Consider the following 27324-nt stretch of genomic DNA (forward strand, 5'->3'; position numbering starts at 1 on the left):
TATATATTTTTATAAAATATTAGCCTAGCAAGCATTCATATTTCATGATTATATGTTTTATAATATGCTTTACAGATTTCTATAACAATGATTTATGAAATATTCATGATTTATCAAGATTACATTTTTGCTAAAGGTTATGAATCTTTGGATTTCATTTATGAAGTTCTATGGATTCACGTATATGTTTATTATGGATTTATGAATATGATTTGTCATAGATTTATGAGACGAGGTTTGAACTTTTGAGCTTCGATGTTTGTTACAAGTTTTGAGATATGTTTTTGGTACTTATCTAGTGGGTTATCATACGGCATATCCGCACACCACGGGTATAGATGTCTATGGCCATAGGACGCAATTGATGTGGAGGATTGAGATAGATATATGATATACCCCCAGCTTCACTGCCGAAAGCAGTGTCGGATAGCTCCACTAGCCACAGCTAGTGTCGTTGTGTTATTTTATATAGCTTTACCATCAGGTGATGGACAGGTTATTTAGCTTCACCTTCAAGTGATAGACAGGTGCTGCCTTTAGAACAGTTCCACCGGAAGTGGAATAGCCTAGCACCCTGTCCAAAAGTGAGGCCAACACCCTGTCAAAGTGCTCCAGCCCGCAAAACAGCCTGGCACCCAGCCCAAGCCAGGCAACAGACCAGCCCATTTCGGACAGACTCAGAGGCCGGCTTATTTGGCTGGCGCGTACAACACACTTGCAACTGGGCGCGAGTAGAAGACAAGGGTGCAGGCGGTGGGGCCTGCTTGTCAACCCACTTGTGTTCACTCGAATTAGGGCTACGTGGCCCTCCTCAGTGTCGTTGGATTTCCAACGGCTAGTTTTTGTAGACCGTTGGATTTGCAACGGTAAAAAAAATTTAAATTTGACTTTTAAAATGGACCGTCTGATCATAGATCAACGGTCCACGTTTTTTTCACCAAAAATAAAAATAAAACAAAAAAAAGGCCCAACGGTCAGAATTTTGACCGTTGGCCACGTGGCAGCTCGTTGGCTGTTGGATTTGAATATTTTTCAAATCCAACGGTCCAGATTAATTAACAACATTAAAATTTATTAAAAATTATGAATTTTTTTTTAAATACAGAAAAATTTTAAAAAATTAATTTTGTTTTTCTATAAATACCTAACCCTCATCTTCCACCTTACACCACATTTCAATATTTTCTACAGTTTCAACATTTGAATATTTTGTACACTTTGAGAGAAAAAATGACTTCGTCAAAGCTCATTGAAGGTGTTACGTTGTGTGAATGTTAGGTTCACACTACTCATGACCCGATTACGGTTAATGAGATGGATAAGCGAGAAATGTGGAGTAAAATTACAAAAGCGTTTTGCGATGTACATGGAAAAGATGCCAGATCTAGTCAAGGTCTTCAAGGTCGTTGGAAAAAACTCAACGCATACTTTACTTGGAAAAATGTCATCTTTCATGCTTCCGGTAATTTGCGTAGTGGGACAAGTTTAGCGAATCAGGTAACAATATTTTTATTTATTTATATGCATTCCACCCACATCAATATTTTAATTTATTTAATTTCTTATGTAATTTCTTATGCAATTTTATGTATTTATGTAATTTATATGCATTCCACGCGCATCAATATTTTAATTTATTTATTTGTGTTACACCCGTATTTTTTAATACTATCTTATCCCACATTTTTATAGACACTACAAGCACAAGCATTCTACAATGCAAAGAACCATAACAAATCATTCAACAAATGGGAATGTTGGCAAATTGTCAAAGATTGCCCTAGATACAAAATTGTGGCAACCGGTCCATAAGTTGTCATGCACGGTATGGGTCTACACAGTTCACCAGAAGCAGACACGACCGAACAAGAAGCCAACACATTTGAAGACACGGAAGGGACGCCTGAAGAAGTGTTGAAGACCCAATCAACTCGTCAGTCCCTCAAGCCTCAAGGTAAAAAGGTAGTTCTTCCAAAAATGACTACACTAAATATATGAAGGAACTTGCTCACCAAGGTGAATTGAACATGGCGTGGGAAAAGGCTAGAGATGAGGAAAAAGCTACTGCTATGGTAGCAATAATAGCAGCTACTGAGGCTCATGATGCGGCAGCTGAGGGACAAAGAGAAATAGTTAATCGAGAGAATGAGATAATTAGAGAAGCACTTCATCGAGAGAATGAGATGCTTAGACAAGAAAGGATGGCTCTAGCAGATCGTGACATTATGAACAAGTCCCTAATAGGACTGTCTCCGAATTCAAAATATTTTTAGACATCGGAAAAAGAGATGTCGTGCGAAGAAAGCGTGCAATAGATGCCAAAACAAGTCGAGGGGGTTCTAGCTACAGAAATCCTAGCAAAGAAGATCCTAGCACCACATATCCTAACTCCATAGACTTTGTATAATTTCATATTTATTTGTAGTACTTTATTTAATTTGTTATGTAATTTGTTATTATTTTTAGAACTTTATTTAATTTCTTATTTATTTTTTGTACTTTATTTAAACACATCAAATAAGATTACATAAACTCACCAAATAAACTTTTAAAAAAAAACACCAAATAAAATTACATAACCTCACCATATAAACTTAAAAAAAAACACACTAAATAAGATTACTTAAAAAACAATACACTTTATTCTTCAACCACAAGCCTTATTTTAATTATCTTCGCCTTTGTGCAATCCCCACTGGTGGCCAATCAAGTCATTCTTGCGGGTTACGTGCCAGTATGGCTCTTGCAATGAAGTGTACCGCTGAATGATCAATTCATTGTAACATCCATCTCGTTCCAACGGCTCGTGTTGCACGGGATCTTCGATCCGGGCATGAGCATAGTAGATTTGTGTTCTTGAGTTGTTCATCGAATCTGGCTCGTATTCATCGACGACATCATAATCATACTCGTCTTCAACAATCATATTGTGGAGAATAATACACGTCATCATGATGGATCGAAGAGCCTCGACATCAAACATTCTAGTTGCAGCCCTGACAATCGCCCAACGAGTTTACAGGATACCAAAACAACGCTCGACATCCTTCCTACACCCCTCTTGACACTTTGCGAAGTGTTTTTCTTTTTCACTCTGTGGATGTGGCACTGTTTTGACAAATGTTGACCACTTTGGGTAAATACCATCTGCAAGGTAGTATGGTCCCTCGTATTTATTACCATTAACCCAATATGTGCATCTCAGCCCATTTCCTTGTAACAGTTCGTCAAACACTGGAGATTGGGCAAAGACATTGAGGTCATTCTGAGCTCCTCGAACACCAAAAAAAGCATGCCAAATCCATGTATCAAATGAAGCAACCACTTCCAAAATGATATTTTTGGCTCCTTTTCTGTTGCCATAAGCTCCTTGCCACGCACTTGGATAGTTTTTCCAAGTCCAGTGCTTGCAGTCGATGCTTCCAATCATGCCAGGGAAGCCTCGCATCTCACCCTTCCTCAGAAGCCTTCGTATGTCCCTTAGCGTGGGTTTCTGAATATACTCATTAGTGAAGAGGGCTTCAATTGCAGAGCAAAACCGCATCAGGGACTCCAGAACAGTTGTTTTTCCCATCCTTGCAATCTCATCCACTTGATATGCAAATACTCTATATGCAAGTATTCGCAAGACAACCGTAATTTTTTGCTCAGGAAAAAGACCTAGAACGTGAAAAGCATCCTCTTTTTGCACAAAGTATGGATCATGGTTGCAAACAGCACTCATGATTCTATTGAACAAACTTCGTTGCATTCTAAAACGACGTCTAAAAACATGATCAGGGAAAACGCTGTTGGGATCTTCCAAGAGATCTTTACCTCGTCTTTCCCTTCTTCTATTAATGTTTGCCACACATCTGGGTTTGGTTATCTGACCCATAGCTTTCATGATACGGCGGAAATGTGAGGCTCTCCGCCTTCTATGGTGATCATCCTCATCCTCCTCCATTGCGAAGGCCTCATCTCCACCTCCACCTTCGTCAAGATTGACCAATTCTTCCTGTTATGCTAACAACCTTTTTTGCTGCTCTTGCAACTGTTTATACATTCTCCTTGAAGAAGACATTGTAAGAACTCAAGATTTGAAAACGATAAAGAAGGATTCTGAGCTAAAAAAAAAGATTGAGTTTAGTGTAAGGATGGATGTAAGGATGTAGGGTTTTTATGGACCAAAAAAAAAAAAAAAAGATGAGGTTTGGACAATGCCACGTGGCACTACGTGATTGGTTGAAAATCTTATCGAAATCTTGGCTAAATTATTGTAAACAGGAAGTGACACGTAGCGTGTCGGGATTGGTTGAAAATCTTATCATAAATCTATCTACAAAATAGTACGTTCGGATAATGACACGTGGCGTGACAAAATTAGTTGAAAATCTTATCGAAATCTTGCCTAAATTATTGTAAACAGGAAGTGACACGTGGCTTGTCGGGATTGGTTGAAAATCTTAGCGGAAATTTATTCACAAAATAGTACGTTCGGATAATGACACGTGGCGTGACGAGATTGGTTAAAAATTCTATCCGAAATTAAAACTATTTTTTAATTTATTATTTTATAAAAAAATTATTAATATTTTAAATGGACTGGGTGCCAGCGCATTTTGTAGGGGTGGAGATAGTTTGTGCCAGCACATTTTTTTAGGGATGGAGATGCTTTGGCCTATTACTGTTCATTAGGGTATATTACTGTTCACTGAAGTGAATAAATGGGCTGGGTGCTGGCGCAAAGTCTTTAGGGGTGGAGTTGCTCTCAGGCGACTATGATACCCCTAGTTGAGTACCTCACTGATGAGATTTACGAATTTGCCTTCAGGCGACTATGATATTGAGAACCTCACTGATGAGGTTTATGGATTGGCCTTCGGGCGTTATTACCATTTCTGAGCACTAGTTTTACATACATGTTTCACGAATGTTCTACATGGCATGCTAGGGTTTTTCATAAAACCTATACATAGTATTATATATGTGTTTTCAAAACAGGGGTTATTATGTTCAAAAATAAAATGTTTTCCTATTATTAGTATTATTATTATAAACTTTGATCCACTCACACTTTGGTTTTTTTTGTGCCCCCTTAGGGGTTAGGATCGAGGCATATGATCCTGGCGTCAAGGCATTTTGGCATAGTTATCCTCGAGTATTCTCAGTATAAGTATCTTTTCCTAGTTTGTATCTTTCTATAGTCATTCTTTGATATTATTCTTATTTAGATGTATGCTCTGAACACGTTCCTGCTTTGGTATAATCGTTCTAATTGCATATATTCTATTTCTATGCATGTTTAAAATGGCTTCGTCACCCTCAGGTGTCTGCCAGCGCGTGCCTACCTGGTATGCGGAGATATCGGGGTTGGTGCATGTCAAATATGATTCTTAAGTAAACATCAAGAACTTTGTGTAATCATAAGATTGATCGAGAAGATCTTTGCCGTGGTGCCACCACAGCTGCCATGAGGGCTTTAAATCTTGCATCATGTGTTGTGGCTTTCCAACTAAAAAATATAGTGCTTTTGCAGATAAACTAGCATTAACTGGATTGACCAAATGTATCACAAGTTTGTCCAACGCTCCTATGAATCTGAGCTTCGGAAGAGAGATATTGGTTTAAGTTAATTCTTAACTGCATTGAATTTGTTATCGTTTCACCACCCAAAAAAAAAAAAAAGTTTTATGGGTAATGAGGGTAGAGTTCGTAACAGCTAGGCTGTTGAGATCGAACTAAAGTTATCTGCATGTTGCTGGTAACCAGCTTGCATTGAATAACATAAAAAAAAAGGTCTCCTTCAGTTCTTCAAATGTTCTTTTGGTCTTGATACATGGGCCCACGACAATTCCAGGTTTGTTGGGTGTGTTGGTGGAAGAGCGGTGCGGACAATACCCTTATCTATGAGAGCGTCTTAGGGTTTAGCCATCATGAATACCCTTAGCATCTTAGAGTTCGATACATCCACCCCTTCTCAAGGACCTTCTGTAGACAAAACTATGTTTTTTACTCTTTTTGGGTGGTAAATATTTCTCAGAACATAGAGTGTGAATCAAACCCATGTGCCTAGGTGATGGGTGTGGGTTTATTGATAAATTTTAGTTTTATTGTTAATTTAATCATGTACTTGATGGTAATTATGCAATAAGGTAAAAAAGACAATTCACATTTAAAATTTAAGTTGGGTGTAAAGAGAGATTATATGGGTTTAAATAAAATTTCCCATAAATAATTCTAAAAGTACAGATTCTCACAACACACGCAGTGCCTTATCTTTTGAATGTGGATCCTCTCCAGATCCTTTTTGCGAGGATCTTAGGAATTCTTTAATCGTGTCCTTTCATAGTACATCATGCTGCTAATTTTCGTCAAGTACTTTTTGTGTTCAATTTTAAATAAAAATTTTAAAATGATTTCTGATCACACAATGTACAAACACAATTAAAGGATTCACGGGATCCCTTAATCATATCCGTACATCGTACATCGTGCGACCAATTTTCGTCAGGTACATTTTGTGTTCAATTTTAAATAAAAAAAATTAAATTGATTTCTAACGATACGATGTATGATGAATGGACATGATTAAAGGATCACCGAGATCCTCACAAAGATAATCCAGAAAGATCCTCATTCCTATCTTTTATATTATAAATAACTAGAAGATGACACACTCTGTATGTGTGAACAATTTCATTTTATTTTTGTTTTTTTATCAAGGAGTGTGATTAGTTTGTAAAAATTTTTTAAAAAATAAGTATGGGACAATGATGATGAGATGGTTTCTCTTAATAAGGGCATATTTTTTTCTTAATATAGGGTAAAATAGGAAAAATAGGAATATGATTGTTATTTTCTCAAAAGGTATATAATTACTGTTTTGTCCTCCTTATGCAAACATTGTGTATACAAAATGAAGGTAAAATAGAAAAAATAATGATATGACTGTCATTTTCTCAAAAGGTTGACAAAGAGAGTTTTTATAATAATAAAATATAGATATAGATATTGGCAATCTTTCACAGAAATATTATTGCAATATAAGATTAAGTGATTAATAATTGCATAATTTTTTAAACTAATGATTCTTTCAAGCAACGTTTGTTAGGTAGGTTTTTGGTTCCCCAGATGTGGTTTCGGAATATTTGACTTGCGGGCATATGAGATGCCCTCTCAGAAGCCAACAAAACTCCCACTCTTCAGTACTCTCTAGTCTCTATACTCACCTACACAAACAAAGCCTCGCATATAATGCATTGAAAAAAGTTGATATTTCACATAAAATTGATTGAAAATAAGAGAAATAGCTTAATTTACTTACAAATTTGTGTAAGGTCCATTCTCCCATCAACGTGAAAATCATTCTTAACACGTCCCTCACGTAAGACGAATTTTCAAGCCTAACATGTAGACAATAGAAGGGGATAATGTGGAGCGCGCGCAAGTGACCATTGACTTCACAGTTCACACGTGAGACAACTTGCTCTGATACCATAAAGAAAGTTGTGGTTCCACCTAAAAATTAATTGGTAATATGAAGAGTAGCCAATTACTTATAACACATACAAGTTCCTCATTTCCCTGAAGTGTGATTCAACTCTCAACACATCCCCTCACGTGTGATGAATTTTCAAACCGAACATGTCCACACCGATTTAACTACTACTTAATAGTATATCACTAGATATTATGCCCGCGCGTTGCAGCGGGTTTTAAAACAGAAATATTAGAAACACTATAGAGATACAGTTAAATATGGAAAACTCCATTACATCCATTTTTCATAGTTTAGTAGTTATGGCTATCATTCTACTGAAACCAGCACTTCGATACAAAAAATTACAAAATGCTGTTTTTAACCAGCAATGATGTACAAAAATATTACATGCAAAAATATTACAGTCATCTAGCATAGACTGGTAGTTGTTTTTAACCAGAACCAGCAATGATGTACAAAATATTAAGAAGTGCTGGTGTATGAACATGCAAAAATATTGATAAGCTTGAGTAAAAAGTGTTATTTACATGCCATAAAACATCCGGAATAGATTTTTACATATGCTGATGAACCATGCTGTATATTTTTGAGGGCAGCAGATGATGTTTTGGTTCTACACTGTCAAAACAACCTAGTGGCAGAAAAGAAAACCAAATATATTTAAATAACTGTTCAATTTGGTTTTCAATAAATTTAGACTGAGAGAAAGGAGAAAGTTAAAGAGTATATTTACCTAGTATTTTTTTGGCGGGTGGTGGCAGTTTTTGTATCAGTCGGAGACGATTTTTTTTTTCCAATGATTTGATAGGAACCTCATCAAATTCTTCTGGATCAACCTCTGATATTTCTTCTAGTTCACTGTTTTAAATAGGAATTGAGTGTTAGAATAGATGGTTACATAATGATTTAAAATTGGTAATTAGAAAGAGATATACGAAAGAAACCTGTGTTCACCAGCGGTAAAAGAGCTTTCCTGATGGATTCTCGCTTTCGTTTATATGATGATCCACTTGTTTCAGGCATTGAAGCAGAGGATGACATGGTGGTTGAAGAGACTAATTTCTCTGGACAACGGTCGTGGAGTGATTGGCTCAATGGAGGTATCCTCGCAGATGAAAATTTCTTTTTTGCCCGATCAGCCTTAGAAACTCATTTGGTAACTGTTGTTGCTCAACTAATCTTTGATTCAGTACTAAGTCTTTACATGGCACACCAAAAAGCTTTTCACCAGATTTTCCAGTTATGAGAGCATTGATTTCATTGGTGTGATCCTCAAGAACCAAATTGACTTTATACCTAGATTGAAAAAACGAAACTGCATGAGGGAAAATAATCTCGAATTCAACTTATACAAATAAAAACAAAATAGAAGAAAACATTGTTAAAACCAGAAAGAGCAGTGTTTGTTTTTAAACTTAAATCTACAACGAAATGCATGGTTATCAAGTTTATTAATAGTTTGGATTCATGATAGCCATATTAAAGTGTGAGAAAAGCAGAGTATACGTGAAGACCAATCATAACCAATACTGGAACGATTTGACCAAGTGTAAACGAAAAGAAGCATATTTTAGTCTTTAAGTAATGAAGATAACATGGTCAAAAGTGCAAAAGGTATACCAATTTTGTACAAAAAGGGTAAATCTGTGCTGCAATGAGTATGTTTTGAACAATGATTTAATTGTTTAACACATAGTATTTGAAAGTTGTTTAAATAATGTGAAAGCAGGAAAGGTTAGAATTTTTTGTTTAAGATCACAAAATTTAAGCAAAGTATAACTCTAACAAAGTTTTGGATAACAGCTGCAAAAAAACAGCGAGAAAAATAATCAATGAGGGTGAGGATATCTGACCTAATTTCATTCTAGATAAATGTATTCAAACCATGTGCATGAGAAAAAATGTGAAAAACACAGATTTGGTAAATGTTAGATTATATAAAGAATGAAAAAAAAATACAAGGATAACAAATATTCAAAGCAATTTATGACAAAGTTTGAGGAATGCATGTTAAACATTACCAAGGAGTTGGAATTTGGTTTGGATGCTTTGGCAGATGAGTTGTCCAGTCGTTAAGTCTTTATGCATTTGTTTTACACAGTTGGGATACGCAATATACCACCATTGATAACGTGTGTCAAAACCCTTGACACACGCTTTACAGAAAAACGTATCATTCTGCGAAACAGTTTGTAATAGTTTTGTATAAGGAATACTAATTACGTATACAATGTTTATTAAAAATGTAAAAATGCAGTCATATGTTTTTAAGATGAGTTAAAAACATGTAATTAGATTTTATACCTTGTGTAAATCAGGATCTAGAAAAGCCACTTCATCAATTGTGAACATCTTGGCTGTGCGTAAAATTTCGGCCTCATTTACTTGTCTGGAGTAGGGGGCCAATATTTTCACAGGCTCGTTACAATTTGCAAACCTGTATGATTGAAAATGTATAACTGTTTGAATAATTTTATGAAACTAATACTTTTTTTGCTTTTACAAAAGTTAAAACAGTTTAATTTTGTTAAAAGCTATAGAAATACTTACACCGACTTGGATGCATTAACTTCTGGGATGTCCGGATCAAAAAAGAAAAGTGAGCAACCAGTACTGTTCATCACAATTTTATCTGTGCATTGAAAAAAATGATAAGAAAGTTGAAAGAAAATATTGATAAATGGTTTTACGGGCACATGCCAAGTATCAGAATGATATGATACAATCACTTACTGCACCATGATTTTAATCAAAATGGACAAAGTTTTTAAAAGCTGAAAATAAAAGAGAAAGTTAATTAATAACAGTGATTGACAATTAATTTATTAAGATATTTGAAAATTAATTAATCAAGTATAAAACAAAGATATATGATATGTCACAGGAAGTGAAAATGATAAAATCATGTCATCAGAAAAAATTTGAACAATTTACACAAAGCTGTGTGTCAAAAAATAATAATAAATAAAGATACGAAAGATTGCTTGTAATTAAGGTGCCTATATAAAGCTTCACTTTTAAGCTTGTAAAAACGACAACAACTGGGAGGGGCAGTGCTTGGACAGATGAAGAACAAAATTCTTCAGCAACGTCTCCCCATAGTGTAACAGTGAGTTGTTCTCTTCGGTAGATATACCATATCAGAAACAAATATATAGATGTTTTTCAATATAAAGCAAATTATGAAGATAATCTATAATGAGAGCGATAAGAAAAAAGGAATAACCTGACATTTTGAATGTGTATATCCCACTTGTATGCTACCTTTTGATTAATCTGTTTTGGCTCTAAATGTTGTATTGAAGTGAGATGACCAATGACATCTTGCAATTTAAAAGGTAAATATAAGCATGTTGTGAAAAATAATTTGGCAAAAATAAACTTCAGTGTTTTTAATCTCTATATATAGATACATATATAATAATATCACCTGTAAGAATGTCAACTTTGTTCAAGCGGGGATAAAGAGTGTTGTAATCCTGTAGGAAAAACCGGTGTTGAGGAATAGGCGGAAACACACTTGAGAGCTTTTTGAAATTTGTTTTACCACTGAATATAAGCTGAGTCTCATACGGCACTACGTTGTACTGGCTCTTCATTCTAGTGGTCCGAAAATTTGTGATTTCATAGCAACCCCCAGGTTCAATTTTTGAAGCTATAGTCTTGTAGTCAATGTCCGGCATGTTTCTTTACAATTGGTTATGCAAATAAAATGAACCCAAAAAACAAAAAAAGTTAAAAAGAGGAGGGGGGGTGGTGGGGGGGGAAATGAACAGAGTTAAAAAGGAGAATAATAAATGGAAAAAAATAGATATTATTCTTCAATATGCATATATTAAATTGTTAACATGGAGAGATGCAATCACATCAAGAGATAAAGACATACAATGAATGAAAATAATTAAGTCAGCTGAACCAACACTTAAAAAATTAAGAAACAGAAAAAATGTAAAAAAGTTTAACCAAGTGTGAAGTTCACCTAAAAATATTTAATTCGTATGTTTACTTGCAATCTAAATAAATTACAGGATATGCAATTAAATAATGATGTAAAATTAATGACAATATATATCAATGTGTTATGATTATCTGTATACAGTTAAGATTCATTATTGAATATATTACAAAGAATGATAAACAAAAATATTAATTGGCTAGTCAATCATTCTTGTTATAATTCTTCATCAAAATAATAAACCAATATTTTCTCACCGTCTCATCAAGCAAAATGCAGTGTAGAGATGTGCATTTTTTAGTAGTTCCGGGAATTGTTGATTTCCATATTCTACAAACGCGAGATTTGATTTTCTCAGCCTTTATATACGGCCGTAACTCAGAGATGGGAGTTATCTCTGTGTCTTCCATTAAATCTCTGCTTAAACCAAACATAACTTGTATGAGTTAAAAAATTGTTCTCACCAAGTCTTAAAATAAATGATTAAATAAGTAAAAATATTAATTTCTCATACATCAGTTATATAACAATACTATCTTGTGTAAGTAATGCAGATAAATAAGGAAAGATAAGCTAACTTAAATCAAAATTTGATAACTATGCAGGAGTAAAGACTTAAACAAAATATTGATTAAGAAAAATTAAATGACTTATGAAAGTTCAAAAAGACACAGAAATTTAATCCAAATAAAACATGACAAATGAACAGATAAAGATGCTCCCAAAAGACCGAACAACTGATGACAACTTTAAGATTAACCACGTAACAAGCTAAACCTCACCCTCGACTGAAAACAGACGGTGCACCAGCCAAGTTGCCGTCTCCTCTATACAAACAAAACCTGCAAAACCAATCATGAACCAAAAATATAAATAAAAAACAAATTATACACCATATGCCTGAAAAACGCTGAGAAAGGAAATTCCAGAAAGAGAAAACAGATGGAAGGCAAAGGCTCTTCAATTTTAAACAAAAAAAAAACAACATATCAGTTTCATTGTCTCTTGTTCAATATGTAGACAAAACCCTGGGTTCAACAGCCCATAATTAGCAAAACCAAACAAAACCCCAAATTGATTTTAAAAAAATAATAATAATAGAAAACATTCCACCCTGTTCATATCCTGCATCTCTTCTATAAGACTATAACTGTTTCCATCTGAGACCACATAAAAACCTCCAAATTCAATTTAACCACCCATGAAAATCCATAAGCGAAACTGGGTTTAAAAATTTACCCAAATAAAGATTCAACTTTTGTATACTTTCGAATCTATCAAAATCAAACTTTTCAGTTTAAAACAAAAGAAAAATCAAAAGTTGAAACCCTTACACTGATTCGGTGTTGAGTGAATAAACGAAGAGCTGAAAAAGACACAAAGTGAGATTTGAAAGGGGACGACCGAATGCGACAATGGAAAGAAGAAAAGCAAAACGCACAACTTGCAAAACAATAGAGATGCAGAATTTGGTATGGGAAACTGAACAAAAAGCAAAGTGGGTATAAACTAAAAACCAAACCTCACGACCCACACGTGGACTAGGTGAAAAATACTGAAAAGGATAAAGAAGATACCAGGCAAAAAGCAGGGACATTTCCATCTTTTCACTGCATAGATGTGGCAACAAAAAGGAAAGTAAACAAAATCTGACATTTTACTGTTAATGAACAGTAAAGTTGTCATAGTTAAGCACATGGTTTGTGGCGGAAAAAAAATATAAAAAATTACAAAAATCCACAAATGATGGACAGTTGGATAGAATGGGCAAACCCGATGAATCACTGTACGAAAGGGCAAAAAGCACAGTGCAAAGGCTAAAATGAGGAGTATTTCAGTCAGTTCATTATACCAAGCATGTAAGACAACGGGAAACAAAGAAGACATCAATCAATGGGCATTTAAGCCATTACACTGTTCGTGAACAGTATTTCTCCAGCGGGTTTTAGTATATAGGTAATATTACAACTACAAGTCATACTTTGCAAGCAACAAAAATCCATGGAGATTTTGTTTACCAAGTTGTTAATGGAATAGTTTACTTAATTATAGGCGTGTATGAGATAATCCAGCTTAGGGGTCAACATTTGGCACGCGACCGGTGGATCGATCCTACCTCCCAGATCGGGCAACAAAAACACGTTTTAGCTTCGATTAAACTCCTCCTCCTCATCACTCCACAAACAAATCATTTCACAAATCATGAATACCCTTTTCTTCACAGTTTTCCTTCTCCTCATCCCCATCTTGCTTCTCTTTGCAAGGAGAAAAAGATAACCAAAAAGGGTTCCTCCAGGCTCATTAGGACTACCCATAATCGGCCAAAGCCTCGGTCTTCTCCGAGCCATGCGTGCCAACACCGCCGAAAAATGGCTACAACAAAGAATCGAAAAGTACGGCCCAGTTTCAAAGCTAAGTCTCTTTGGCAAACCAACGGTCTTCATTCATGGACCTGCTGCGAACAAGTTCATATTCGCCAGTGATGACAGCACCATTTCCAGTCAACAAGTTGAGTCTATTCGTCTACTTTTGGGTGACCGGAATATACTGGAGCTGAGCGGCGACGATCACAAGCGCGTTAGAAGTGCTCTTATGTTGTTCTTGAAGCCCGAGTCACTCAAGCAGTATGTGGGAAAGATGGACCAAGAAATCAGGAGACACCTTGAGATGCATTGGCATGGCAAGCAACAAATAACTGTAAGCCCAAGTGGTGTTTGAAACAAAACTATTTCAAAAGACCAACTTTCGGTGAAGGAAAATGATTTCTGCACTCTACTTTTCAACTTCTGCATTCCCCTGTTGAATTATGTCCCTTTATTCTCCAATAATTTCTTCATTCCAGTGACAGAAAAAAAGAGGGCAATACACACTTTATTGATCCATTTTCTCTGCTTCCTCTAGAACTTCTTCAATATTATTGCATTAGGCACCGTTTTCTCGTCATATTATGAATAAAATAAAAAATGAACTCGAATTTGGTAGCAAACGAAGATCAATGTTAACTAACAAAGTTCTTCTGTTTGATAGGTCTTGCCCCTGATGAAAAACCTCACATTCAACATAATATGCTCCCTACTTTTTAGGCTTGAACAGGGAACTTGTTTGAAATGGTACCAGGCATGTTGCTATTTAGTTGATAAAGATTCAAACTTTGAATAAATCGTTTGAAGGAAATTTTTTATGTTTGTTTTGCTAGAGAGAAAACTTGAAGAGCCAAAAGTCTTTCTGTATTTTTTCTTAATCTCAAAAGACCAATTACAAAGACTATATCATTGTCCTCAGCCGGTCTAAAACCAGATCCTACTTCTAGGGACCTAGTACTTCTCTCCGACCATAAATGGTTCTGGAAGGATATCATCCATCCACTTGGAAGAGGATGAGAAAACTCAGTACAATTAAAACAAAAACAACCAGCTGTAAGCTTTCTAAAACTAGAGAAACAAACTAGCCGTTGAATTCAAAAAGCTCCTTCCAATTTTAGTAAGGTCTTCATTTCTTCACACCTTTCGGCTTCCTTTTGACTTCATCTGCAGGATTACCTTCTGCAGGATTACTCAGAAGCTAGAAGACAGCTTAAATCTCAACAGCCTCTCCTAAGCTGCTTACTGGCTTCACTCCTAACTTCATCCTCAAGTAATTGAATCGATCTTTAGGCAAGGCTTTAGTAAATATGTCTGCCAACTGCTCTTCACTTCTGCAATACTTCACATCAATGGATCCTTGCTGTAATGCTTCTCGAATAAAATGATATTTTCTGTTTATGTGTCTGGTTCTCTGATGAAAGACTGGATTTTTGACCATTGATATTGCTGACATGTTATCACAGAACAATGGTGTTGCATCAGCTTGCAATTCACCAAAATCATCCAACACAAATCTTAGCCAGATGGCTTGAGCTGTTGCTCCAGCTGCTGAGACATATTCAGCTTCTGCAGTTGACAATGCAACTGTGTTTTGCTTGACTGAGGCCCATGAAAAAACACCACTTCCAAAGCTAAATGCATATCCAGATGTGCTCCTACTGTCATCTTCACTTCCAGCCCAATCTGAGTCACAAAATCCAATCAAAACAGCCTCCTTGTCCCTTGTGAATTCAATACCATAGCTGAGAGTACCTTGAATGTATCTGAGAACTCTTTTAGCTATCCCCATATGTTTTTTCGTGGGACCATGCATGAACCTTGATAGCAAACTGGCTGCATACATTATATCAGGCCTAGTTGCAGTTAAATATAGCAAACTGCCAACTATTTTCCTGAACAAATCTTCATCAGTTAACTCACTTCCATCAACCTTCTTCAGTTTCTCACCTGTGGGTAGAGGAATTGTCACTGACTTACAATCCTCTAGGCCAAACTTTACAAGCAAAGACTTTGCATACTTGCTTTGATGGATGAACACCCCTTTTTCAGTTTGTAGAACTCCCATTCCCAAGAAATGATGTAAGAGTCCTAAATCTGTCATCTCATACCTCTGCATCATGTCTCTCTTAAACTCCCTGAGCAATGTATTGCTACCTCCAGTGTATACAATATCATCAACATATATAGAGACTATGATCATATTTCCTTCATCATCAGTTCTAGTATATAAGGTAGCCTCACTAATGCTTCTTTTGAAATTGCAGCTTGTGAGATAAGTGTCAATCTCACTGTACCAGGCTCTAGGGGCCTGCTTCAAACCATAGAGAGCCTTCTTTAACTTATAAACCTTGTGACTAGCATTTTTGACTTCAAAACCCTCGGGTTGTTCAGTGTAAACCTCCTCTTCAAGTACTCCATTCAAGAAAGCTGACTTAACATCCAATTGGAACAGCTTCCAACCCTTCTGAGCTGCAAGTGCAATTAAAGTTCGAATTGTATCTAATCTTGCCACTGGAGCAAAGGTTTCATTGTAGTCAATACCAGGTTTTTGAGCATACCCTTTTGCCACAAGCCTAGCCTTGTGTTTTTGAACTGATCCATCTAGATTCAGTTTGGTTTTGTACACCCATTTTACTCCTATGACAGGCTTGTCTGCAGGTCTTTCAACTAGCTCCCAAGTTCCATTTTTCTCAATAGTTTCAATCTCTGCATTCATGGCTTCCTTCCATGCATTGTCTTCAATAGCTTCATGATAGGTTTCAGGCTCAATAATGGTCATATGACATCTTGCATAAATGTCCTCCAAGCTTCTCAGCTTTACTGGTGTATTGCTTGGTGTTGAGCCTTGACTTGTACTGGCAATGTTGCTTCCAGGGACATGTTCATCATCTGAGATTAATTGAGTAGGATTTGGAGAGTCAATGCTGTGAGTTTCATGAGAAGGTTCTTCTGTTTCTGTTATCTCAGTGTTTTCTTTTCCAATGGTGAGAGGCATGAAGACAGTTTCATCTTGCTTGCTTTCCCAATTCCAGGTCTTATTCTCATCAAACACTACACTTCTTGAGAGGATAATCTTCTCTGTTTGAAGATTATAAATCCTGTAACCTTTCTCACAGCTCCCATAACCCATGAAGATTCCTTTGCTAGCTTTATCATCAAATTTCTGTCTAAGATTTGATGGAATGTGACTGTAACAAATGCTTCCAAACACTCTCAGATGTTTTACACCTGGTTTTCTTCCTGTGTAAGCTTCAAATGGTGTTTTGTCTGTGACTGTAGTGGTATAACACCTATTTTGCAAATACACAGCAGTGCCAACTGCTTCAGCCCAGAACTTAACAGGAATTTTCTTCTCAGACATCATTGATCTTGCCATTTCTCCAATGGTTCTATTCCTTCTCTCAGCAACCCCATTTTGCTGAGGTGAGTAGGGTGTAGTCAATTGTCTCTCCATGCCATGATCACTGCAGTAGTCAAGAAATTCATGTGAGGTGTATTCACCACCTCTGTCACTTCTTAGTTTCTTCAATTTGAAACCACTTTGAAGTTCAACAAAAACTTTGAATTTTTTGAACACATTTATCACATCTGACTTGTTTCTGAGGAAATATACCCAACACATTCTTGAATGGTCATCAATGAATGTGATGAAATATTTGTTCCCTCCAATAGACTCATTTTGCATTGGACCACATACATCCGTATGTACCAACTCAAGTGGATAGTTTGCCCTCCAAGATTTCTCATTTTCAAATGGTTCTCTGTGACTTTTGCCATACACACAGCTTTCACACACTCCTTCATTCTCTGAGAAATCAGGCAAGCCTAACACAATTTGTTTTTGTTGCATTTTCTTTAGGCTGGTAAAGTTCAAATGCCCCAATCTTCTATGCCAAACCCATGAATCTTCTTGTACTGCAGCTCTTCTTGCTACTGTTTTGACAGATTCCAAAGACAATGGAAAACATCTATTTCCAGTCATTACAACTTTAGCAACAACATTATCAAGCTTGCTATCATCAAAGATCACTGCCATATTGCCTCCAAACAGGACATAATAGCCATGCTCCATCATCTGGCCTACGCTCAGTAAGTTTTCATCCAAGCCTGGAACCAACAACACTTCATTTATATATCTTTTCCCATTTTGAGTTTCAACAACTATAGTGCCTTTCGCAGTAGCTTGTACAAGGTCACCTGTGCCCATTTTCACTTTGCATGTTACAGATCTGTCTATGTTTATTAAAGCAGACTCTTGAGAGGTCATATGGTTGCTGCAAGCACTGTCAACAAACCACACAGACTTGCTTGCTGCAATTGAGCTTGCATGACATGCATAGAACATTGTTCCTGTGACTGCATCTTCTTCCTTTGCACAGTTTGCAACTTGTTTACCACTGTCACAATCTTTAGTTAAGTGCCCAAATCGATTGCACCTTCCACACTTGGCTTTTCCTTTGTATCTGCACACACCAAAATGGTATTTCTCACAGACTTGACACTGAGGTTTCACACCACTTTGACTATTACTCCCTTGCCTGTTCTGTGGATTGAACTTATTGTTCCAAGTTCCTCCAGAGTTGTTGTTCCAGTTCGAACCATTTGTATTGTTCCAGTTCCCATTCTGAGACCAGTTCTTCCCCTTTTTATATTGACTCCATTTTGAATTTGCCTTATACTGAGACCCTTTGAAATTTCCAGTGCTACTTCCATTTCCTCCAACTTTGAGACTACTGAAGGCCCTCTCAGTACCAGTGTATTTATCTCTTTCATCGTGCAAGTCTTCTCTTTTATCATAGACTTTCACTGAAGCTAAAACTTCTTCCACTCTAATAATGTCTAGATCTCTGGTTTCTTCAATAATTGACACTATGGACTTGTATCTCCTATTTAGACTCATCAACAGCTTTTGAACAATTCTTTTTTCTGTTACATCTTCTCCTAGAGATTTCAAGTTGTTTACTATCTCAAAAAACCGAGCCAAATAGTCATCCAGAGATTCAACATCATTCATCCTTAAATATTCAAAATCAGCTCTAATGGCTTGTAATTTCACAGCTCTTACCTTTTTATCTCCTCTGAACTCTCTTCTTAGGATTTCCCAGGCACCCTTTGCAGTTTTCTCATTTCGGATTCTGGGAAAAAGTTCATCAGTGATTGCTCCTTGAATAAGGCTTAGAGCCTTGGCATTCTTGATCTTTTCCTCCTTTGAAACAACTGGTCTTTCAACTGGAATATGCTCTGACTCGCTTTCTTCTTCTTCCTCAGAGGTTTCCTCTCTGGTTGTTTGTTGTCCAGCAAGACCAACTTCAACCACATCCCATAGATCGTATGCTATGAGAATGGTTTCCATTTTTACGGACCAAAAATCGTAGTTTGATCCATTAAATTGTGGTGTTCGTAAATCACCACCAGAGGAGCTTGATCCGGCCATCTTCTCAGGTAGCACAGCACAAATGGTTATAAAGGTACCACCTTTAACCCTTTCTGGATTTGTATCTTCACAGAATCACGTCCCTTCTTCGAAATCAGACCAAGGGCTCTGATACCATGTTTGAAATGGTACCAGGCATGTTGCTATTTAGTTGATAAAGATTCAAACTTTGAATAAATCGTTTGAAGGAAATTTTTTATGTTTGTTTTGCTAGAGAGAAAACTTGAAGAGCCAAAAGTCTTTCTGTATTTTTTCTTAATCTCAAAAGACCAATTACAAAGACTATATCATTGTCCTCAGCCGGTCTAAAACCAGATCCTACTTCTAGGGACCTAGTACTTCTCTCCGACCATAAATGGTTCTGGAAGGATATCATCCATCCACTTGGAAGAGGATGAGAAAACTCAGTACAATTAAAACAAAAACAACCAGCTGTAAGCTTTCTAAAACTAGAGAAACAAACTAGCCGTTGAATTCAAAAAGCTCCTTCCAATTTTAGTAAGGTCTTCATTTCTTCACACCTTTCGGCTTCCTTTTGACTTCATCTGCAGGATTACCTTCTGCAGGATTACTCAGAAGCTAGAAGACAGCTTAAATCTCAACAGAACTCGCAGAGATGAACTCTTGGAGTGTTTCCAAAAAATGATAGAAGGAATGTGGTCAGTCCCGGTTAAATTGCCCTTCACGCGTTACAGCCAGAGCCTCAAGGGAAGCAAGAGGGTCCAAGACATAATCAAGGATCTCATATCGGAAAAGAGGGTAGAACTTGAGCGAAAAATTGCTTCTCCGCTCCAAGACCTTATCACTTGCTTGCTTAGCAGTCGAAGTGACAACAATGGAAAGGTTATGACTGAAAAGGAGATCCTGCACAATATTATGTTAGTGATGGTCGCAGGTCATGACACTTCATCTGTTGTACTTACTTTTCTATTGCGGCTTCTCGCTAATGACCCCGTTGTACACGCAACCCTTCTTCAAGGTATGCATAGTGCCAAACAGGTTTAGGGTTTTTGGCTGCTAGCATTAATTAGATTAATTATTAGAGGCAAGATCTTAAACTTTCCTTGAATTTTTGAGTAATAGAGCAAGAAGAAATAGCTAGAAGCAAATCCTCGGAAGAGTTGACATGGAAAGACCTTGCCAAGATGAGGTACACATGGAGAGTTGTAATGGAAACGATGAGAATAACTCCTCCTATCTTTGGTGGCTTCCGGAGTGCATTGAAAGACATCGAGTTTGATGGATTTCTCATCCCCAAAGGGTGGCAAGTAAGTTCAGTTCACCCGCATAAATTAATTAGTTATTGCATTTTCATTCTCTCACTGTCTTCCAAAAATATAGACTAGATGAAAATCCTTACATACAATATTTTCAGATATTCTGGGCTATGCCGATGACTCATATGGACGACAACATATTTCCGGAGCCATCCAAGTTTGATCCGCATAGGTTTGAGAACCAAGCATCAACTCCACCTTACAGCTTTGTTCCATTTGGAGGAGGACCTCGAAAATGTCCAGGATATGAGTTTGCCCGGATCGAAATCCTTGTTGCAATTCATTATATGGTAACTCAGTTCACATGGAAGCTATGTGCAGACAACAACTTCAGTAGAGATCCCATGCCAGTACCTACTCAGGGACTGCCCATAAAAATCACCCCAAGAAAAGCTTGTTAACTATTAAGCTGTTTTTGTAAGTTTAATATGTGTGGTCGGCCCATTTCTTACAGGTTAAGATTTTGAACCTGGTGGTTATCCGATGGTGTTATCAAACTTAAATATTTATAATGCGTGTCTAGAATATTGCAAAAATAAAGGACATATATCATGTCTTAGTAGTACAACTCTATTAGCCGTGAATGAACATTTAAAATAAGTAAATTCTACCACTTAATATACATTGAGAAATTGTATGTTAACTTAAGCGACTGCTGGAACAAAAATTATCGGTTCTGCAGCAAATAATGTTCTTAGGTAAAAGAAGACAAAGAAAATCTTGATTCAACATAAGCAAGGAGAGACACCTTTGCCATGCTTGATTTGACTCACGATTTATTAGGTCTTCTTTGTTTGCGCAAAGGATCGGGATTAGCTTATTCACTCCTAAACTCATTCAATGTCTGGGGACCAAGAAAGTCATCAGGATGCAATCGGCCATGGAAATCAATCATCCAAGGACTGAAAGATTCAAAACTAGTCAAGAAGGCTTAACTCGAGCAATCACCCAAGAGAATAAAAAATTTTGGCTTTGGTTGAGAAGGGCAAACCATCTTTGCTTGTCACTAACGATCTAGGGAGTAGGAAGTACATGTTAAAAACATTTGAGGTTGGTAGGAGTTCAAGATGCAGTGCAGTAAAAAAAGGGTAGAATCAAGAGGGATAAGTTTTATTTCAAGAATAAATTAACTGGCATGTGCACTCTTGCCATGACTTTGTATATGTACTAATTAACATCAATATAATTTTGTCTTCACACATTTTAGGTTCTAATTAAGTTTACACAGTGAAAAGATCATTTGTCTTCATATATTTGACACCTACGATGCGGATACCTGACATGAAGCTAATAATCTTAAAAAACATAAGCTGTAATTAGTTTCTGATTAAACAAACAGAACAAACCCCACTTAGGATGAGGAATCCGTCAGACTTGTTTCCTTAGAATCCAGTGGGTTGGGGCCTGAACAAGCCCAACACATGTTTTCGGTCGAACACATTTTTTGATTTTCGGATCCCTTTGCTCTGTAGTTTCTTGATTTGATTTCAATTTTATCGTCTCTCTTTTTAAGGCTACTGAAATCAAATTTTTAGTACACCGTTTGATTCAAAATCATTTTTCACATGGTTGTTGCTTCTTGAATAAATTTTTTGTTTTTCAAAACAGTTGTTTTGCATTTCACTTCAGAAATCTCAGCATACGTTGAATCTGTATATTTCACATATCATATAAATCTGAGCATGTGTTGAATCAATCGTGGTTAACTTCATGTATTTATTGATTCTAGGCGTATCTTGAGATCAGTGTAATAAATGCTTGATATAGATCGATATTGTTTGATCTTTATATGGATGTTGATCAAATTTACTATATTTTTTGTTGAGAATTATTGATTAAATTTGCTATATTTGAATTTAGTTTCAGTTTCTTCTCGGCAAACTCATGACTACCGATGTTGCAAAATAAAAAGCGTACTTTTCGATTGACTTAATAATTAATTATGGAATTTAGTTCAATTTTCTTGAAGTCTAGGTTCCTTATTGATAAGATTTTTACCACCTGTAAAAATAGAAATAAAAACACTTAAAAATACTTGCAAGAGAACAAGGTTGTCGTAGTATAGCAGCTCAAGCAAGATCGTTTTCCATATGGATTGAATGGATAATTTGTGTTTAAAATCAACTCTTAATTAATTATTTAAAACAAAGGTTGGAAATTGTTTATTTTAGAATTTAATATAATGACAACAAATTTTAAAATAAATCAGTTAAAGAAATTAACTAGAGAACAATTTAAAGAAAATCAATTTGTAAAAGCCTAGGGTTCCGCCGTCACTGTTACAATCCTATGTAATTCTACTAATTACTTATTAATTTCCACATACATGCTATGAAGGTTAGGTTTTCCTAATGCATATTTTCCTCATGATGTTCAAGCGAAAACGTATATCTGACATGCAACCCGTCTGTGATGTTCAAATCAAATATAAACATACAAGACTCATTAAGTTTTGTGAAAACCCTTTGAAAAACCATGCAACCCTTAAGAGCGCGATGTTCACCTTAAGTGAACTTACAATTACTAGTCACAAGAAGCCCTCCTCAATTTCAAGGTGATGTTCCAACAGAAATTGCATCAAATTACTTGTCTAAAAACCCTAATGGTCGCGAATCACTAAGACAATTAGATAGTTTAATCACGATAATTAATAATTCAAAACAAGCATGCATCCATTCATAAGCAAATTAATAAAATCACATATTCATGCTAAGGCTCATGGTTTCGCCCTAGCAAATGGAAATTAGTTACGAACAACTATAAAAACTAAAGAAAAATATTAACTAGAAAAAAGATTGAAAACACCTTGTAAGTAAGAAGTCTGAAGTTCTCCAAAATAATGCGTGCCTTCTCCCCCTATTTCTTCCCCTTTAACCCTAACGGCTAAAAAGTCTTATTTATACTACTACAAAATAAAACCCTAAAAAGTCTTAGAATAAAACTAGGAAACATAATAAACTAATAAAACATAAAATAAAAGGTTTCCTATTTAAACTGAAATTCAGACTTCTTAGAAAATCAAACTTTTGACTGACCAAATCTCCAATTTGGTCCCAAAAGGTCTCATTTTAAAGCTTGAGACGTCCCTAACAAATACTCAGAAGGAATCTTCCTCAAAATATGTCTTCTTGACCTTCAAAATACCCAAAACATCCAAAAACGTAAATCTGGGAAAGCTGCACGCTAGCCCTGTATTTCATTGCCATGGTCAAACGGCTAAGTAGAAAAATATGAACATCCTTCAATTAGAATCACTCCAAAAGGTCTCAAGCTTTAAAAATAGGGACGTCTCAAGCTTTAAAAATAGGGACGTCTCAAAAGGTCTTTCAAGACGTCTCAAGCTTTAAAAATATAACATCCTTCAATTGGCGGGGCGGTTCCTAATTCCTAGAGACACGGGCCCCTGGCCCGAACCGTGCCTAGTGTCTTTTGGTGGAGATTACAATCATTACATCTATGTCGTTCAAGTCTCATGCACACAGATGTATGATATCAGTCTAGGGTCGAACTTCCTACTCCTCCCTGGATCTCTCCTCCTTGAATCTCATTTCCTCTCTCGAGTCCTCGACGACATCCTAGACTTCAAATCCAGAAAAGCAAAAAACGAAAAAACCAAAAAACAAAAAATGAAAAATAAAAACACCGATCTTTACCACCATTCTTCAAATCCAAAAAACCCAATTGAAAATAAAACCCAAATAGATCCAGTTCTCCCATCAAATCTCAAAAATTAGACAAATTGAAAAAACCTCAGCAAATTGAAAAAACCCATTCTTCAAATCCAGCAGGTCTCGATCTCGTTGGCGACATGGAAGATCTGAGCTTAAAGATGAGAGTAAAGGGGATGACCTTTTTGTCAAATACCCTCCGTGGAGAAGGTGGTGGTCCGGTTCCTGGAACGATCGAGAGAGTTAATTCTCACAAAAGAAAAACTCCAAAATCCAATTTTCCCATAAAATCAACGAGTACCACAATGAAGCATGAAAAATGAAATTACATCATTCTCCAAAAAGGAACAAAATTTCACAACATTATCCACTGACCCAATTTCATTCCCAAATGCATGAATGTCTTTCCTCAGAAAATAAAACAAAGTTCCAACAATTTTCTTTTAAAGAAGAAGAATGACTGAGAGGTTTGCCTGAATAAAGAGCATCAGATATATATATATATATATATATAGAGAGAGAGAGAGAGAGAGAGAGCACTCAGTTTAGAGAGAAAGGGAGAGAGTCGGACTGAATCACAGGGAGAGTTTTGGGTTGAAGACACTATTGTTTGCTTGAGTGTTGAGGTTGGAATTATCAGCAGCGGTACTCACACATACCAACTGTATCTATTGTTAAATGTATCCAATTTGCAGAAAGAACAAAACTCAAAAAACGCAGTTGTAAGAGACAGAGAAGAGAGAGATAGAGAACTGGAAGTCTGGAACGATTGAGAAAGTTAAAGAAGAAGAGAAAAAAAAAGGATCATTGACCCGGCATGAACCGGCCCGTTTGAAACCGGTTGGGTTAGGTCCGGTTCCTATATTAAAATTTGTTATACCCACCCGGCCCGGCCAATGCCCAGCTCTAGCCCTAGCCATGACCATGCCCTCACAGTTTTGTTTCTGGGAACTCACACGAGAACTTCCTAGTAGGTCACCCATCCTAGGATTTACTCTCTTGCGATCTCGCTTAACTTTGGAATTCCGATGGAACCTGAAGCCAGTGAGCTTCCAAAAGGCATCATGCTAGGTAGAGATGGGAATATACATATAAGGCTTACATGATCCACTCCCCTAGGCAATGTGGAATGTTATAATCCACCCCCCTTAGGGGCTCAACGTCCTTGTCGACACACTTCCAACCAGGGATTAGCTTTGATATCAAATTGTCGCATCCTGGCCCGGGCCCCCACCATATCCCGGGCTCGACTCCACCATAGCAAGATATTGTCCGCTTTGGGCCCTGACCATGCCCTCACGGTTTTGTTTCTGGGAACTCACATGAGAACTTCCTAGCGCTTAACTTCGGAGTTCCGATGAAACCCGAAGCCAGTGAGCTCCCAAAAGGCCTCGTGCTAAGTAGAGATGGGAATATACATATAAGGCTTACAGGATCCACTCCCCTGGGTGATGTGGGATGTTATATAAGGTCCCTGGACTCCCTTCCAGTAAGGTTTTGGTATTTATTGAATTGGCTTCCACCTTGTATTTAACACCCACAATTTTTGCAATGGCTGGATTTCTCTATGTGGAACTTGGCTGTCAATAAGCTTCTTCTTTCCCATATAGATCTTTGCATGTTCGTAGGACTCATCTGGCATTTCTTCGAGTTTGATGGACTGTGCAGGTCCACTGTCTATTACAGCCAATAAGATTTTCTTATCAATAGGTAGCTGTCCTGTATCCGGATTTGTTAGTTGTCCAAAAGCTGATCTTGTGATGTACCAAATTCTGATTTTGTATAAATAGCTTCTAACACATCAATTTTTGTGCATTCGTGCAACCTTTGTGGGAAGGGTTTTAGTGGTACATAAACATCGGTGGCTCTTGGTTCTGGGAAGAGATTCATATGTGTTGCTTCCTCCCATGGGCGTGAATAGCTGGCAGAGTGCTCCTCAATTCCTGAGACAATCTCCTCCTGATCATTAAAGATGTTCCCACGGTTTGATGCTTGAATTTGAAATCCTTGATGGGTTCTTTCAATGTACAACTCAGTTGATTACAACAATATAGAAAGTTTGTCCTCCACTGAGAGCTCTTGTGGCACATTAGGTTCCTCAAAATATTGCTCAAGATGTTTTTTCAAACTTGTAGTGTAGAACTCTGAATAGGGATTGTTCCAAGGCCTTTTTGAGTCGATTCTCATATTGATATGTTTTTGGACAAACTCAAGAAAATATTCTCTGTCGGGGCACTCCAAAAGATCATGTGTCTTCAAACAGCAAAGGGCACAAACTGTAGGTTTAAATCCATAAAAACCTTTTTCTACTAAAGAAACCCATAACGGTAATCCTCATGTTGGTGGTTCCATCATGGACTTGCTCTCAAACTCAACAAACTATAACCTGCGAACCAAATAAAAAAATAAAATCAACAAATAAATAAAAAGATATATACAAATAATTAACTAAGAAAATGATAAACACAAATTATTTGAAACAATCCCTAGCAACGGCGCCAATTTCTTAATAGGACTTTTACCACCTATAAAAGTAAGGATAAAAACATTTAAAAATGCTTGCAAGAGTACACGGTAGTATAGCATCTCAAGCAATGTCATTTTCCACAGGGATTGAATGAATAATTTGTGTTTAAAACCAACTCTTAGTTAATTATTCAAAACAAAGTTCGGAAAATGTTGATTTTAGAATTTAATATAATAAAAACAATTTTCAAAATAAAACAATTAAAGAAATCAACTAAAAAACAATTTAAGGAAAATGAATTTGTCAAAGCCCTACGGTTCCGCCGTCCCCTTAACAATCCTACATAATTTTACCAATTACTTATGAATTTTCATACACATGCTTTGAAGGTTAGGTTTTCCTAATGCATATTTTCCTTGTGATGTTTAAGCGAAAACGTATATCTAACATGCAACCCATATGTGATGTTTAGATCAAATATAAACATGCAAGACTCATTAAACTTTGTGAAAACCCTTTAAAAAAACCATGCAACCCTTAAGAGCGTGATGTTTGCCTTAAGTGAACTTACAATTACTAATCACAAGAAGCCCTCCTCAATTTCAAGGTGATGTTCCAACAGAAATTGAATCAAATTACTTGTCTAAAAACTCTAATGGTCACGAATCACTAAGACA

The 27324-nt window shown here is 36.5% G+C and overlaps 1 protein-coding gene and 1 long non-coding RNA gene across 5 annotated transcripts; one reads left to right on the forward strand and one right to left on the reverse strand.

Moving 5' to 3' along the window:
- Nucleotides 1–7729: 7729 nt before the first annotated feature.
- LOC103927619 lies at nt 7730–12908 on the reverse strand. 4 transcript variants are annotated; one of them, XR_007259603.1, is made up of 11 exons: nt 12773–12908; nt 12221–12280; nt 11696–11855; nt 10914–11170; nt 10710–10806; nt 10217–10257; nt 10034–10115; nt 9788–9920; nt 8428–8779; nt 8217–8341; nt 7730–8114 (listed from the first exon to the last, which is right to left on the reverse strand). It is a non-coding gene; the product is annotated as an uncharacterized LOC103927619 (long non-coding RNA). The 4 variants fall into 4 exon arrangements; XR_007259602.1 differs by lacking the exon at nt 10217–10257 and having other exon boundaries at nt 10715–10806; XR_001951369.2 differs by lacking the exon at nt 10217–10257.
- Nucleotides 12909–13436: 528 nt separating this feature from the next.
- Nucleotides 13437–21130, forward strand: LOC103927628 (beta-amyrin 28-monooxygenase-like). Its single transcript, XM_048587426.1, has 5 exons — nt 13437–14135; nt 14466–14532; nt 19840–20214; nt 20319–20503; nt 20611–21130. The coding sequence occupies exons 1-5, from the start codon at nt 13785–13787 to the stop codon at nt 20911–20913; spliced, it is 1281 nt and encodes a 426-aa protein (XP_048443383.1). The 5' UTR covers nt 13437–13784; the 3' UTR covers nt 20914–21130.
- Nucleotides 21131–27324: the final 6194 nt, after the last annotated feature.

The sequence above is a fragment of a genome, unplaced genomic scaffold (genome assembly GCF_019419815.1).
Source record: "Pyrus x bretschneideri cultivar Hongxiangsu unplaced genomic scaffold, Pyrus_bretschneideri_v1 Contig267, whole genome shotgun sequence".
NCBI lineage: Eukaryota > Viridiplantae > Streptophyta > Magnoliopsida > Rosales > Rosaceae > Pyrus > Pyrus x bretschneideri.